The sequence below is a fragment of the Camelus dromedarius genome, chromosome 18, assembly GCF_036321535.1.
Source record: "Camelus dromedarius isolate mCamDro1 chromosome 18, mCamDro1.pat, whole genome shotgun sequence".
Classification (NCBI taxonomy): domain Eukaryota; kingdom Metazoa; phylum Chordata; class Mammalia; order Artiodactyla; family Camelidae; genus Camelus; species Camelus dromedarius.
In genome coordinates, this window is record NC_087453.1 from 12,868,489 (window position 1) to 12,885,923 (window position 17,435).

At 47.8% G+C, this 17,435-nt stretch overlaps 1 protein-coding gene across 1 annotated transcript in view; it reads left to right on the plus strand.

Annotated features, from left to right (window-relative positions):
• Positions 1-430: 430 nt before the first annotated feature.
• The window catches only part of JPH2 (junctophilin 2), a 57,362-nt gene continuing 40,357 nt past the window's right edge, over positions 431-17,435 (plus strand). The window contains exon 1 of the mRNA XM_064475659.1: positions 431-1,300. Within this exon, the coding sequence (XP_064331729.1) occupies positions 922-1,300 (379 nt within the window). The 5' untranslated portion in view covers positions 431-921. The remainder of the gene's footprint in view (positions 1,301-17,435) is intronic.

Sequence of the window (17,435 nt, forward strand, 5' to 3'; positions counted from 1 at the left end):
CTGTAGCCCCAGGTTCTGTCGGGGCATGTGAGTGGTGGGGGCGCTGAGGTTTGCCAACACCTATGCTCCAGGGGCTTTTAAGTGTTCCAGGACTGGGCGTCCTGCTGGTCTTCCTCTCCCCTCCCTGCCCGCAGACTCAGGGGACCAAGGTGGAAGGGAGGTCTTACCCAAGAGAAGAAAAGCCACTACATTGCCCCAGCTGCCCACACTGAGTTCTCAGCTTCCCTTCCTCATCCCTCCGGCCACTCCCCAAGTCTGAAGCACCAGCCCCGCTTGAAACACCCCTCCCGCTTTGAAGGAGGCTGGGCTGGCCAGGGGGTTATTTTGGGAGCAGCTTCTGAGATCCGATGGCCTTGTTAGGACAACACTGACCTTTCCATCCCAGGAGGAGGGCAGGATTGGAGAGGGGCGGGGCGGGGGCGGGGGATCACAGCCCCGCACACCCATGGCGGTGGAGGAGAAGGGGGCCAGCCGGCGGCAGGAATTCAGCCTCGGGCTGGGGGCTGTCAGCGAGGAGGATTTCTCCTCTATGAAAAAGAACTGGGGACCCTGCCACCCCACCCTTTTCGCTGTGCTTCTTAAAGGGATCACATCGGTTTTCCTTTGACTCCATGGAAGCCAGGTTTGGGACACTCCGTGGAGACTTTGAGCCTTTCCCTCCTGCTGCCTTCCCAGCTGGCAGCCTTCCTCTGGCTGAGTGAGAGGGGGCCTCCCAGGCATGGCACTGACCAGCCTACCCAGTGCTTACTTAGCTCCTGGGTTCCTTCGGCCTTGGGTGGCATCTGGCTTACCCCCTCCTGGGGCGCGGCGGTGGTGAGTCCAGGGGCCCAGCCCTGAGCTGCTTGGAGAGAGTCGCTGGCACCCCCCATCGGCCTCTCCCCCCAAGCTGGAGGACGGTGAGGTGGTCAGGGCTACGATGAGATGAGTGGGGGCCGCTTTGACTTTGATGATGGCGGGGCGTACTGCGGGGGCTGGGAGGGGGGTAAGGCCCACGGGCACGGACTGTGCACGGGCCCCAAGGGCCAGGGCGAATACTCGGGCTCCTGGAACTTTGGCTTTGAAGTGGCGGGCGTCTACACCTGGCCCAGCGGAAACACCTTCGAGGGATACTGGAGTCAGGGCAAACGGCACGGGCTGGGCATAGAGACCAAGGGACGCTGGCTCTACAAGGGCGAGTGGACGCACGGCTTCAAGGGACGCTACGGAACCCGGCAGAGCAGCAGCAGCGGTGCCAAGTACGAGGGCACCTGGAATAACGGCCTGCAGGACGGCTATGGCACCGAAACCTATGCAGATGGAGGTGAGCCCAGCCTGGGGCCGGCAGACTTGGGGCAGGGGCCAGGCGGGCTGAAGAGGCCTGGGGAGGGTGGGGAGAGCCAGGGGATGTACCACACAGGATCAGAGGATCCAGGATGTTATTTGCTGTGTGGCACTGGGCAAGTGGCTCTACCTCTCTCTGCATCCATTTCCTGGTCTGTAAAGTTGGGGCCAGTAACGGGGTTCTGGAGAGGACTGGCAGGAGTGCTTAGCACAAGACCTGCCATCGAAATACACATTCAACACACATTCAATACGATGCTGCTGCTACTGTTGCATGCTGGGTGTACAAACAGCTGTGGAACATACTCTAGAAGTACTAGGGTTTAATGTCAACTTTGCCGTGAAAATTATTTTCAATCAATAGATCATGAAGTGTTCATTCATTCATCCATCTATCCCCTGACCTAACTCATCCACCCACCGATTCATCCACCCACCCATGAATCTACCCATCCACCCATCCATTCACCCACTCACCCATCCACCCACCCATCCACCCATCCATCCATCTATCCATCCATGCATCTTCTTGTTCAGTGCACATTTCTGTAGTACTGCCTATTATCCAGGCACTGTAAAAACGTTAGGTATAAAGAGGAATAAGATACAGCCCATGGATTAAAATATACGTTTTACACACATTATTATACACAAGTATTCACAGAGTGCCATGGCAGAAAAAAAGAAGTAGATTTGAGGAAATCAGGGGATGCTTTAGAAGAGGTGACATCCGAGCTGAATCTTGTTGGGAAATCTGTTTGTGAGGCGTTTAGAGAGCAGCCTTGGGTGCAGGGTGGGCTACCAATTGGTGGATGTCTGGCAAGGGCCCGTTCAGCCTGTACCCTTGGAGTTTCTATGGTACAATGACAGCTACGCAGCCCTGGCTGGAATTGGACAAAATCTGGCTCCATGTTTCCTAATTCAGTGACTTTGAGCTGTTTGCTGAATCTCTGCAATTCAGTGCAGTTCAATTCACCAGGTGTTTATGCTGGACACTGCACTAAGCTCTGGGTACAAGCAGAGAGCAAGCCTCAGTTTCTCCAGTTACGAATTAAGATAGTGCTTCATTGAGTGCTTGCTAGGCATCAGTTACCTCTGCAAAGCGGGACACAGTACGCATATGCTGAAAGTTCCTTCCCTTCCCTCTTCCCTTTCCAAACCAAGGTGTGTGTGCTGGAGGCCTGGATGTGAGTCACAGGGACACACTTTTCTGGGAAGTTGCAGGCGGATATCCCAGCATGTCTAAAATGGGGGAAACCCATTCATTCATTCATGTGACCAATATCACAGAGCACCAACTATGTGTCAGGCGCCATCCCACAGCGAGTTCTAGAGCCAGGGCAGTGAGCAAGCAAAGTCACAGGGAGTTCCCTGTCTAGTGAAGAAGACAGAAATAAACCAGAAAACAAACATAGATGTAACTTCCAGAAGTAACTAGTGTTATGAAAAAACAGCAGACAAGGAAGACAGTGATGTTTTTGGGTAGAGTGGTCCGAGAAGTCGGGTGGAGAGGCCTGGATAGGGAGGAAAGACCCCAGGCAGAGGGGATGAAGATTGCAAAGTCTCCGAGGCAGGACTGGGCTTGGCAAGTCTAAGAAAGAGCAAGAACGCCAGGGTGGTGGTGCAGAGTGAACAGGACACCAGGCAGGGGCTGATGCTGGAGTTGCGGGCGTGGGCCAGCTCACGTTAGGTTTGCAGGGCCCTGGGTTTTATCCTAAGTGTGTCCAGGGGCTGTTCAGGCCAGGTAATCGGAAGAGCTGCCCCTCCGGTCTGTCAGAGGCTCAGACTCTTCCCCCCGAATGAGACAGCCCCACATCCAGGGGGCTTGGAAACCTCACAGGTCCTCGCTCCCAAGTGCAACTCTCCAAAATTAGATGTGGCCACTGCTTTGGAAAATCTCTTTAATCAACCTGTCATCAGCTCCCTGAGGGTTTGTTAAGGACCTGCCCTTTGCCCTGTCCTGGGAAGTACTAGGGGGATGTGGGCACAGAAGATCCTGTGATTAGGAACGGTTTCGAGTCCGGCAGCCCTGGATTAGTGCCCTGCCCCTGTTGTATTAGTTAGATTCTCGGGGCTTTAGGTTCCTCATCATACTAATCTCTCCTAAGATTTCTCCTGGGATAAATATGTAGTTGCTGTTACTACTATTCACTATCATTACTTCATTCAATAAATATTTATTGAGTGATTATTAGTAAGCCAACACTGTATTATATGGCGGGGGTGAGAGGGTGGGCTGCGGGGAAGGAAAGTATAGAAATGAACAGGATGGAAAAAGTCTCTGCTTTCCAGAGAACTTGACAAGAAACTGTGCTGGGTGCCAAGTAGGGACATGCCAGGGAGTCAGGGAGCAAGAAGCGGGCAGCTGACCAGACTCAGGCATTCAGGGAGGCCGCCTGGAGTAAGTGGCAAGCCGGGCTCTGGAGTATGGAGTGAACCAGGGGACAGGGGTGGGTGAAGGACACATGCTCTGGATCGAAAGAACAGACTGTACAAAGACACTGAGGTCCAAAGCTTGCCGTCCAGCAGGGATCAAGCTGAAATTTGCATCTTATCCCCAGCTTTGAGAAGTACTGACTTCAAAGCATTGATATGCCTGTCCCCTTTCCTCCACTCTCCATCTAACTTTGCAGTCCAGTGTCACAGGTATCTGCCTGCTCCAAACCAAAGAGTAGATTTCCAAACTGGAGGTGTCAACTCATTAAAAGGTGGCAAAATCAATTTAGTGGGTCATGACCTGCATTTTTTTAAATGGAAGAATAGAACAGAACAAAATAGAAAATATCAGAGTGTTTCATAGAGAATGAGATAAAGTACTGTTTTCTGAAATGTTTTCTCAGTTGGAGACATATGTATATAAATACATATCTGGATATATGTATCTATATAGTGTGTGTATTAAAACATCCGTGTTTATGTGTGTGTGATGATTCAAATACATTTTTTTACTGCAGGTCATGGTCAGAAAGGTTTGAATATCACTGTTTTACAGTGACTTGACCTGGCATCTTCATGGAAGCCCCTGCCCTTCCTAAGTCCACAGACCCTCCCTCACCTTCATGCTTGTAGCTTTGGCTGGAAGTTAAGCTCCAGTTCTCTGGTGAGAAGGGGAAGGTGGTCTAGGCCAAGGAGCCCCAGCCTCCCAAACCCTGCACTCAGCCTCCTGGCACCCCTCCCCCGCCTATAGCCCAGCATTCCTCCCCTGGCCATATATAGCCAAGCTAAAAATAAGTGCTGACTTGAAGCCCAAAGCCAGCACACACCCACCCTTAGGTAGTAATGCGCTGCATGGCTGCCTGGTGGTCCTCATCCCAGAGACCCCCAGACTCCAGGACTGGAAGGGCCACTAGCGATCTTCGCTTTCAGAGCATCTTGACCGGGGGCCCCAGCCTTGGCCTCAGAGGCCGATAAGTGGCCTGAAACTGCAGGCAAGACGTGTGCATATGCGCGTGGACTATGTGTGTTTTTCTGGGAGGTGTTTCCTCAAAGAGCCATCTGCTTCTCAGAGTAATCCAGTGCTCAGATAAGTTCCAGAATCAAGACTCTAGTTCAGTAAGCCCCTCCCCAAAATGTGCAGTGGGAAAAACCAAGCCCAAGGTTGACTTTTTCTCACAAATAATGATAACAGTAATTAACGTTTTTGGAGTACAGATAATGTGCCAGGTGCTGTTCTTGTCACGTGGCCCACTCTGTGTGACTGATACTCACCACAGCCTCACAGGAAGTACTGTTCCTACCCCTGTTTTACAGAGGAGGAAACTGAGATGAATAATTCAAGTGGCCTTTCTTCTGCTCCTCCAGCTGATAAGAGGCCGGGAAAGAATTTGATAATCACAAGTGATAATTAAATGTATTATAAATAAGCATTTTAATCAATGACAAATGATACAAAATAATCAAGACTGGCAACATAATTTGGTAAAATTACAAAACTGCCCACGAACTGGTCTTGACAATAGTAACAACTGTCTCTACTGTTTATTGAGTCTTTACTCATTTTCAACAGGCTCTGTGACAATAGTAATGACTGTCTCCACCACTTATGGAGTCTTGCTAGTCTTTACCAGGCTCTGTGCTAAGAACAGCACATGCGTTGTATTATTTAAGCTTCCTAACCACTCTCTCATCTACTACACTTGTGACTTTCAAATTTTTTGATTACAACCCACTGTAAGATACATCCTTCACATGTAATTCTATGCACACACACACACTTAAACCTGAAACAAGTCATCACCAAACACTATTCTTCTTCCTGTATGCTGTGCTTGCTATGTTCTCTTTCATGTGATCTTGCTGATAGAATTGTTCTATCTAGTTGATATCTTGTTGAGAGAATTAAACGATGCCCTGATAGGTGCAAAGTACTTGGAACAGAGTTAGGCATGTGGTTAGTGTTGTTGTTGTTATTATTATTATTATTATTACATGCTGAAAAGATGGTATTTTTCTGTTTAACTAGGACAATGGGGTCAAAACCCCAAGCTTCTATGCCTCGGATACAGTTTTCTTTCTCCTGCCCCAAGCTGATGACTTAAGCTCATTTTAGCCCAGTTGACTCTGAAACACGTGAGCTAAATGGATTTGCCAGGCTAGAGGCCTGAGTAATACCTGTTGTCACATTATCTGGGCCTGTAATATATGTTCCTTGAAGCAACTTAACCTCCATCTTTCTTTGTGTATTTGCTTCCCAAAGGAATAGCATTTCTAGTGATCTATATGTCTATCTTTGTGCCAATATCATGCTGCCTTGGTTACAGGAGCTTTAAAACAAGTTTTAAAATCAGAGTAAATCCTCCAACTTTGCTCTTCTTGTCCAAGACTCTTTGGGTTATTCTAGATCATTTCTGTTTCTATATACATTATAAAATCAGCTTGTCAACTTCCACGAAAAAGAGCCTGAGGGAAATTTGATTAAAATTGCATTTCCTCTATACATCTATTTGGAGAGAATGGACATCTGAATAGCAGTGAACCCTCCAATCCATGGGCATGGTATATATCCCTATTTATTTAGGTCGTCTTTAATTCTCTCAGCCATGTTCTAGGGTTTCAGTGTCTTGCCGCATCTTTTTATAAGTAAAATTAACAAATATTTTATTTTCTTATGATATCGTAAATAGCATTTAAAATTTCATTTTTCTAACTGTTCATTGCTAGGTTTAGACATACAATTATTTTGTATATCAGTTTTCAATCTCTTCCCCTTGCTAAATCAATTTTTTAGTTTTGGTGGGTTTTGTTTGTTTGTTTGTTTGGTTTTGGTTTTGGTTTTCAGATTTAAAAGAAATATCTTTTAATTTAAAACTTCTTGATTGCTATTAAAAATCCCGTATAGAAATCCTAAAAGAATCTGATGGTATTAAAGGAGGCGTGTGCTACTTAAACACTTGGAGCTTAGAGTAGCCAGATCTGGGTCCAGATCCCAGTGGTGCCACTTCTTAATTCTATGAACGTGGGCACATCGTGTGACCTCTTTCACCTGCCATTTCTTCTTTTCCATTTAGGGACGTCAAAGTCTCCCTCAAAATATGGTTGAAACAGTAAGATGAGATAATACATGAAAAGGACTTAGCATGAAGCCTGGCATGGAGAAAATGCTGGAACATATATACTCTTTTCTGTGTTTCCCTCACAGTCCAAAGGGCGAACTAATTCAGGATGGCCTGAACCACCCTTGTCTGTGTTTTGGGGAGAATATTTCAGCACAAAACCTAGCTTTTGATTTTAGAGCAGTTAAGAAGCTAAGACTTTGATTGCTTAGTTCTGCCTTGGGTCCTGCCAGTGTAGATGGAACCCACGTCAGGGGTTTTGAATGTAGAATCAGCACAATTTAACCTCATCTTGAAAATCTCATGTCTCAGATCACAGCCAGGGGTCAGCATGACAGCCGGCTTAGCTGCTGTCATGGCAACTTCTTGGCATTTATCTGGGACCCCAGAGGAGCAGAGTGGACCCTCAGAGAGACAGGGAAGTAGATGCAATTAGTCTTTCCTCCCTGCGGCCTTTCTTTCTGGGATGCCTGCGTCCAGTTGGCCAAATGTCCCCAGACGGGCATGTGTCCAAGGCCAAGCCCTTGGGATTCATTGAGCTGGCTTGGTTCCAGGGCCTACTAATTCCATGTCCCCAGCAGCTGTTCTCTAGACCAGCCTTGGCTGCCACACCTTTGTGAGGAATGTTCAGTCTCCTTTTCTGAGGGCCCTGGTCGGGGACGAGGGGCAGGTGATGGAGACAGGCTTGCGTCCTGCCACAGACCAGAGGGCCGTCCCTGCTCTCTCCCATGCCCGCCCCAGTCGGAGCCACAGAGTAGGCAGGCGTTAGGTCTGGCAACGAATGAGCATCCAGGATTCCTCCTTACTCCTGCATAACTTGGAGTCGACTGGCCCGCACCCGCCTGGCAAAATCCACAGGGTGATCCAGGGGCAGTGTGAACGCCAGAAGCCTCTTCCCCATCCCGGCAAGTAGTGAGCACCTCATGCCTGGAAGTACTCAAGCATGGGCTGCTGACTACTGTATGGACAGGGTAGAATGGGGGCCAACCACTGAGGCTTGATGGCTGCCCACAGCCTGCAGGAAATATTCTGTGCAGCACATGCAGTGTTTTCCTTATTTTTATTTTTAATTAAATCTGAATTCTTTATGGATACCATCCTAACAGAGTGATCAAACCTCACACCATTGATGACCAGATCACCTGACAATAGGGGCCCTTGGTGGGACGTACAGAGGAGCACAGAACATTCCCCTACGTAATATTCCTGCCCGGAAGGCGTGGGCAGGGGGTCGTTCTTGCAGGGCCTGGTAGGCCGTTGTAAGAATTTGGCTTTGACCCTGAGAAAAATGGGAGCTACAAAAGTGACATGCTCTGACTTTGTTTACAAGGGCTCCTCCAGCTACTGTGTCAGGAGACTGGGGGAGAGGAGGTGGCATAGAAAGGACAGAAGCAGGGGAATCAATTGGTGCGTTTATTGCACTAATACCAGTTTGGACCACCACGCTGTGGCAGCAGAGGCGGGGAGAGGCGGTTGAACTCTGGGTCTGTTCTGAAGGTAGAGCCATACACTGTGCTGATAGATTACACAGAGGGCATGAGAGAAAGAGGAATCAAGGAAGGTTCTACAGAAAAAAAAGGAAGGTTCCAAGGCTTTGGCCTGAGAACAAAGCTTTGGATGCCTTTGCAAAGGATGGTGTTGCTCTGAACTGAGATGGGATGAGGGTTCGAAGAGGGAAGGTCAGGAGCTCGGTGTTGGAGACTGAGGGTGAGCAGTACCTGGCAGATACGCCTCGTGGGCACGATGGTTGTGGGCAGACCCGCACACAGACAGGGAGGCCTGAGCAGCTGGTGGGAGGTCGGAACCCAGACCCTCTCTGCTTCATCCCCTTTGGCTCCCAACACTCAGTTACTTCTGGCTTCCAAGGCCCTCGGCATTGCTGCCGTGACCTAGGGCCTGGCAAAGGCGCTTTCTCCCAGGCCCCAGGTCCCAGGATTGTCAGCATCTAGGCAATGCCACTTGATTAATCCCCTGCTTCTTGTGCAAGCTGGGGAGCAGCCTCTCCGTGTGGGGGTGGTGGAACCCTACAGGCGATGGGGACTTGCCATTGCAACCTGACCCTGATCCTGGGCTCTGGTTGCCCACTTTGGGTCGCCTGTTGGTGACCCTGGGAAACCAGAGACAGCAGAGCTTTGATGGGAGGTAGCATTTGGGGGCCATGGGAAGGGACTTTGGTGCCACCTTGCAGGCAAGCCAGAGAACAAGGCCTTGGGATTGTTACAGGAAAAACAAAATATCATCTGTGTGCTCACCCAGAGGGACTGTTCAGTTAATTCATGAGACCATGTCATGAGGAACTAACACCGTTAAAAAACAGTCAGAACTATACCTCAATTAAAACAAATTTTTTTAAAGAGGGGGGAAAAAGAAAGAGAGACAGAAAAAAGACAGAGGCAGGCCCACCTGTACTCACATGGAAAGGAATCTAAAGCATTTTAGGCGAACAAGAGCCACTGGACAAGTATTTATTGAGTGCCTACTGCGTGCAAGGCAGTGTTCTCATTGAGGGGAAGGGTGGTAGAGGAAGGAACAGCTAATCTTCTAGTCTGCCTGTGATATGTACAGGCTTGAAATAAGTAGAAAAAGTTCTGGAAGGGCCTAAATTGTTAACAGTAATTACCCCTGAGGAGACAATACAGGAGTTTGTATTTTAAATACTCCAGTGCTGTTTGAATTTGATACAATGAGCATGTGTGTAATTTTTTAAAAAGTGCCCTCCCTCCAACACATAAATAACATTTATTTGCAGACATGCTCAGAAGTTTTCAGAGTATGAAAAGAGTTTGGAGGCTTGAAGCAGAGTCCCCCAGAATCTAGGCTCAGATCCCAAATGATTCAGCTCTTCAAGGCAAGGCAAGACAGGTGACCTTTTTTTAGTTCCAGCTGAGCTACTGTCTGGCTGTGTGGCCTTGGGCAGGTTGCTCTACCTCTCTGTGCCTAAGCTTCCTCTTCTGTATCATGAGGGGGCTGAACCACACTTACTTCTGAAGGCAAATCGATTTTTCTCACATGCAACATCAGCTAATTGACTGTGGCTGCCTGGAGATGTGGTGAGGGGAGACTGCTTGGCTATATTAAGACTCAGCATTGTGATTGATTAGCAATGTCTGTTGTGGACACAGGATGGGGAAGAGGTAGCCCATGTGACATTACTTGTTGCCTTGGACTAGATGGCCTTCAAGGTCCACTCCAGCTGTGACCATCTTGGGATTGAAATATTCTAACTGGCCCCTGAGTTGAGGTTGTCTGTGACTGTGTTGCAGATATCAGGAACATGACAGTCCGTATTGGATACTGGGTGCTGGCACCAGCTCCTACTGGCTCATGACAGCCCATCATTAAGTTTTCAAGAATTTTCCAAGCCGGCGGTTCAACTGTTGATAGTTTGACTGGCCATGGTGGGAATATTTAGATGCTGGAAATGGGCTGACACTATGAATCGGGTATTTGTTTTTCCAAAGAGCTGTTTGACCAGCATGCCATGAACAATGTGCTAATAGGAAATGGCCTTCTCTCCTTCTCACCCAGGTTTAGGGTGCCCAACCCTCCTGGTTTGCCTGGGAACTGTCCTTGCTTTAGTACTGAAAATACTAAAGCTTCTTGGGGAACCCCTCCATCTCAGGCAAACTGGGATGACGGGTCACCATTCAATTTTTTCCCCAGAAGTGAAGGGAGCCAACATTTGTTGGGAGCCTGAGGTCTCTGCTAGATAACCCATGTGACACTCACAGCAACCCTGCATGTCAACTTGCTTTGCTTCCTTTGCTGGGCTGAGACAGACTTGAAGAGAACTTGTCCAAGGCCATGGACTCATGCACTCACTTGATGGCATCCGCTGGGTGCCTTCTACGTGCCGGTCAGCACACTGAGTGCTGGAGATGCTGTGGTGACAAGGTAGACTTGGTTCCTGCCCTCAGGAGCATGCATTCCAACAGCAGAGACCAGCATTGAACAGTTGTTTAACAACAGCACGGGATAAGTAATTTAAAAGGCAAGTGGAAAGATTTATGAGCTGATAATGGGTGAACCTAGTCTGTTGGGTAATCAGAGAAGGCTTCCTAGATGAAGAGATCTCGGCCTTGAGGCCAAGATCTGAAAGATGGGTGACAAGAGGGCCACACGGTGCCAGGCAAAAGGACTATCAAGTGCAAAGGCTTGGAGGTGGGCATGGAGCATGTTGTGTTCAGGAAAAGGTGGGAGCACAGAGACAGAGAGGGAGAGTGGGGTGGAGGAGGCTGGAGGGTTGGCTGGAACACGAAGGCTTCAGGGGTCACAATGAGGAGTTTGAATGTCACCCTTATTGGAGATGCTGCATGACACCCTCAGACATCCGGCAGGAGCAGGGTCCTCATTCCCCCAGCTGCTGGGAGTGTTGGCTGCTGAGGGCTCACAGCTGGGCACTGCCCTCTGTCAGAGGAGGTGGCTCACCAGGGGTAACCCAGAGTTAATGACTGGTTGATAGGGTAGTACAAAGACCCAGCCTCCTTGCTTTGATTTTGGACAACTCTGAAGGGCCACATCAGCTCCAGAGATCCCCATGGGCTCCACTGAGGCCTTGGTTGCAACTGTTCAACTTCTTCCACTTACTTAAGCCTGCTCCCTTCCTTCCAGGTGTTCATCCTGAGAGCCCTCTCCCCATAATCACCCACCTGCTATCTCAGTCTCAGAATATGTCTCCCAGGGGCAACCCCCCCCCCCAAGGCACTGGGAAGCCGTCACAAGGTTTTAAGTGGGGTAATCCGGTTCGGATCTGCGTCTCACAAAGGAGATGATTCTAGGGGCAGAGAAGGGTGGACTGAAGCAGGTATCAAGGGAGGCAGGAGACTGGGGAAGATGCTATTGGAGTCAACCAGGGAGGATTGGTACAGCCTGGACTACATGGATGGGATGGAGATAAAGAGAAGTGCGGAGATTAAAGAGATATTCAGTCAGGTCTGTTTCCAAAGCCCAAGCAATTTCCATTCTTCTTTGCTGCCCCCAAAGATGTCTCAGGCTTGACTTGCTCTCATTGGGACCTGGTCTTTACCAAGATGGGTTAGAATCAATCTGATATAGGTCCCCTATATGCAGGAACATCTACGTGGGTGTCCATGGTGTGGGCGTATGTGTTCACCACAATGGCATTACTGGTATACCTGGTCTGATTTCGAGGTGCCTGGACAAGGGTCAGGAACCCTGGACTCTCTGGTGCTCACTCCCCTACCTGCCATGCTCCATCTTAAACCCCATCTGAAATCTGTGGATGACACTTCCACAGTCCTGCCCAAATATCTTGCACCAACACCTAAGACTATGTGAGTGGACTTGTAGAAGGATCAGGAACGGCTGTTACACAAAACAGACAAGATATAGACAATATAGCTGCCAGAGGTGGGAAGAAGTGATGAGAGTCTGGAGGAAGGAAGGTGGCCTAGGTAGTTTTCTGAAGGAGGTGGCTTTGAAACTGGGCTTTGATGGATTTGGGGAGACAAAACTGAGAGGTGACCTGGGACCAGCTCATGAAGACACTGGACTGTCAGGTAAGGACTTCCATAGGCAGTGGGGACCCCTGGAGAGGAGCTAGTCCTGACTCCTTTCTCTCCATCTCTGTTCAGTCTCCTAGGTACACTGACATTTGGACCTCAGACAGTTTCTTAGAAACAAGCAGGGGCCCCTGGCCAGAGAGGATGGTGTTCTCAGTGCCCACTCAGTATTTGGAGGCAGAATCCCTGGTCGGACCCACGTGTCTCTTCTCTGTCTCAGAGTGGACTCTGGATCTCCTAGATGCCCCTTGGGTTTCTGAAATGGTCATTCTCTCTTCAGAGCTGAGGTTTGGGTGAGGATTTATGAACCTTTAACTTGTAAGAGACGTTCTCAGATGCTTAGAGGTGCAGAGGAGAAAGCGCTGGTCATGATGCTCGGCTGTGATCACCAACAACCATCACACTTGTGTGATCATGAACAATTCATTTAAATTTTAGTTCCAGTTTTTCCAGCTGTAAAATCAGAATGATAATACCTATATCTGTTAGGATATTTTTTTCTGTCTTCAGGTAACAGAAAATCCTAACTCCAAATGACCTAAACTAGTACTTTCCAGTAGAAATATAATGTGGGCTCCATATGCAATTTAAAATTTTCTAGTAGCCACATTTAAAAAGGTGAAATTAATTTTAATAGCATCTTTTATGTAACCCATTATCCAACATATTATCATTTCCACATATAACCAATATTTAATTATTAGTGAGATATTTTACATTTTTTGTACTAAATCTTTTAAATTTGTGCTCAGTAACCACATGCATCTAATGGATACCATATAGGACAGCACAGACTTTAACAATAAGGATATTTCTAATCTCACATAAACAAGAATCCAGAGATAGGGAAGTCTCAGGATTAGTTAATTTGGAGGCTCAGCAGCAGCAACAAGAACCCAGGTTCCTGCTACCTTTTTGCTCTGCCATCCACAGAGTGTCGGTTTGTTCTCAGTTAGTTCTCCTTATGGGCCCAAGATGGCTGCCACAGCTCCAGGGATCATCTCCATGTGCAGTAACATCCAGCAGAAAAAGAGGGTATGTTTCTTCGCAAGTACCTCTATATAAGAGCATGTTCTTGTCTCCCTTGCTCCACCCCCTTTGCCGACTTACCCTCAGGTCTCAGTGCCAGATTTCATCCCATGCCCAGGTCTAATCCAGTCATTGGCAAGGTAGATAGACTTGAATGCCTGATTTAGAGCAAACAGGATTTGCCCCTGGATTGGGGACCTTTCTCTGAGTCGAATGGAAGAAGTCCTGGATCCTGGGGCAAAATTGAGGCTCTGTTAGCAAAAAGGACATTTGGTGCTGGGTAAGCCACGACCAACAGTAGCTGCACAATACCTGCTCCCCTGACCCCTCCCCCAGGTTAAACTGATGTGAAAATGAGGTATAGCCTTAAGGTCATTTCCCAAAGTGGGTTCCCTGGAAGGGTCTTCTGATTAAATAACACCACCTCACGGACTCACAGTCCCCATGAGCATTGTAAGAGTCCTGACAAAGTCCCATAGGCAGGAAATTTTTCATTTTATTTCCCAAAAAACTTCAACTGTCTTGACTTCAGAACGGTTTTTATTTTTTTCCCACGATGTATGTGTTTTTTCCATGATAAACACCAGTTTTGAGAAACACATTTTTGGAGAGCCTGTTTTAATGGTTTATTAGGTTGTATAGCAGGGAAAACCTTCCACAGGCTACATGCCCCCTATTTGACCTCTTGTGTTGGAAATGAACGACCTGAGTCAAGGACGTTGAGAAAGCTCCCACAGACCAGGTCAAAGACAGAGTACCCAGCGGCTCAGGCCACAAACATCTTTTTCCTGAGAAAGAATAAAAAGTGCAGTTGTGTCCTGATGAACCTCAACCAAACCTTAGCTTCATACCCTATGAGAAAGTCACACATCATGCTGCTGGCGTAGGGTTATTCGCTTATTTTCCTTGCCTTAGCTTTGGTACCATTTGGTGTCTTCCTTCCTGAGATGGACGGACCTCTTTGACAAAGCAAATGTTTTCACACTGATGTTTGAAAATGAAGTAGGAGCCCCCTTACCTGATGCCATCAATACTGACAGCATGCTGGTTAATCAAATATGAGTGACAGCGGAAAATTTTTAAATGATACATATATCTTATCTTTACTTTAATTTCCATAATATATATGTATAGTGTATAGATATTCAGTCTTTCTCATTCACTAATCTTTTGATGGCAAAGCCTTTAATGAACAGAGTTTCTTATTGTCTGCCTTGCATCCCTGCAACAGATCATCTACAATTTCCAGTTTCTGTTGGTTTCTTTTAAATGGAGAAGAAGTTAAAGACACTCACGGAGCAATCCAAGTGTAGGAAATGTCTAGATTTTTATAACCAACCTTTTATAATTATCTCTTGCATCCCAAATTTACAGAGTGATTTTTAAGAGACCCTCCCTATGAGCATCCAAAAACATTCAGCTTGTTTTCAGAGAAGAAAACCTCTCTTTCTCTGTGCACTCATAGTCCACTGGTTTAGATAAGAAATATTAATAAATCACATCCTTTCAATAATGAGTACAATTGAAGTTAACGGGTTTAGAAACAGTCTTAAATAAACACACAGCTCCACATGTGGGAACAGAGAGGCGTGTGCACTTGTGAGGGCGTCAGGCTACCTACCAGCCGTGCACATCAGGGTGCTGAGGGCATCAGTTACCAGGTGGTACAAAAGGAACAGAGCATGTTGGTTAATTGGAGGTCAGTGGAGAGCTTTTACAGCTCTCACCCCAGGATGCATATTAAAATCATCTGAGATGCTTTAAACAACTCCACTATCTACATTAATTAAGTCACAGTCTCTGGCCCCAGAGAATGGATCTTATAGTATAGATGTGACTTGCAGAAATCACTCCACCCTGTGTGTCTAGGTGGTGTGGAGGCAAGTCTCACTGAGGAACAGACTCCCAAGTGTTCTTCCTCCCAAGGACAGAAGCACGGAGGCCTCCCTGACTCAGAGGTGGCCCCAAACCAGCAAAAGCTGGGCATTCCAGGACACAAGCCTGCTCTCTTACAAACACACAGACGGAGGCGGAAACCTGGAGCTGGTCTTATTCTCTCCCTCTGAGTTCTCTCGGTCCTCCCTGGCACCTCTTCATCTTCCCAGTTAATCCTTTCTGGGCTAGCTTTTCTGAGCAAAGACTCTGATCTGCCAAAAAGCTAGCCTTTATTGAGCACTTGCTGTGTGCTGTGTGCTGGCTGCCTCACAGAGAGTTCACCTAATCTTTGGTCAACCAACCCTCTCTACTCCACTGCCACCCAAGACCTGGACTGTCATCTCTCTGGACCACTGCTGGGGCTGCCTAACATTTATTCTGTGATGATTGGTTAAATCTAGTCTATTCTTGGCACTAGACTCCAAGCCTCTTGAGGGCAGGGAATTTATTCACTCCTGCATCCCAGCACCTTGCCCTATGAATGCAGGCTCCATAGCAAATACTTACTGATTCAAAAAAAGGAATGAAGAGCCAATGAATGAATGAAGTAGGTATCATTACTTCTGTTTTACAGAAGGACAACTGAGGCTTATTGGGCTTCAATAACATAGGCATGTTTTAGAACTATTCAGCGTCAGAGTTAAGTTTAAAACCCAGGTTACTTGATAATAAACCAGAAGAGGGAACTGCAGGGAGAAGGCGATATTCAGGTTTTATTAAATTTAGGAGCCTGGTCTGTATATTAGAACTGCATTGACCCTGATTTCAGCCTCCATCAGCCTTTTACAAAGACCCCAATAACTCCCAGAGTTTGAGCTTCTGAATCTGGACGTGAACATTTTTGGCAGCACTGCCAGTCCCCACTGAGCACTTACCATGTGCTGAGTCATAAAGGGAAGGAGAAGATACGGTTCCTGATCCTGGAAAACAGAAGGGTGTCGTCTGGGAGAAGATACTCCCAGATTCATCAGATGCTCACTGAGGGCTTCCTCAGGCCCGGGTGCTGTGCTAGAGGCTGAGGTCATAGCAAATGAGCTAGGTGTGGTTCCCTCTCTCTCGGAAACCAAAGTCTGGTAGGAAAGGCTTCAGGTGAACAAATAATCATAAGAATTATTTTGCTGCCATTGTGCACAAGGTCCAGAAGAGATACTGGGTGACATGATGTCGTGTGGCACTACTCAGGGGGTAGGGGTGAGAAATCATCCTGGATGAAGTCAGATTCAAACTGAAGCTTAAAGTATCAGTAGAAGTTGGCTGGGGGAGGAGAGAGGAAAAGAGCACGCCAAGAAGAAGAGGGGAAGCACATGCAAAGGCCCTGTAGTAGGAAGGCAAGGGGTGACTGGAGAGGCAGTCAAGATGAGTCAGGAGAGGTGGGCAGGGACCCATGCCAGCCCTTGTAGGCTGCTGAGAATCTTGGTCCTTACCCTGAGGGCAGGGGGAAGCTTTGTAATGTCTATAAGTCCAAGGGAGGGGACCATCCCAAAGGGTATCAGGAGGCACTTCGTTAAACAGAGGGCCCCTCTCAGTCCGACGGCTGCGGGTGGGTCCTCCTCTCCCTCTTCGGATGCATTCTTCTCGTCCCCAGAGAGAACTGTCTTGTCTTAGAGAGAGTCAGGCAGGGGATGGCCCCAGCCCTTGGCTTTTCCCCCTTCCCAGGGCCCTGTCACTCCAGCCTCCCCTGGGTGTCTGTGCCTCTTGCTACTTGCTTGTAAGTTTCCTAATATAGCCTGGCCATTTCCTCCCCAACTGGAGGCCGAGAATGGCTCTCCTGTTGCAATCTTAGTTTTTCTTGGGCTTAAAGGGGCCATGTCAGCCCATCTCATGCCAGACTTAAGCTAAAGGTAGATTGGTTGATTTGATTTCACAAACTTGTCCAGTCCAGAGATTAGCTGTCTTCTTTCTTTCCTCCGGTTTATCATCTTCTCTGCTCTATTCTTGACCACTTCCCCCTTTCGTATTTTTTTTTTCTTTTTTCTTCTGAGACTTCCGGCAGGAGCACAGCTAGACATGGTTGTAAATTTTGGCTCCATGCATTCATTAGCTGTGTCATCTTGTCATCTTGGTTGAGTCTTACAGG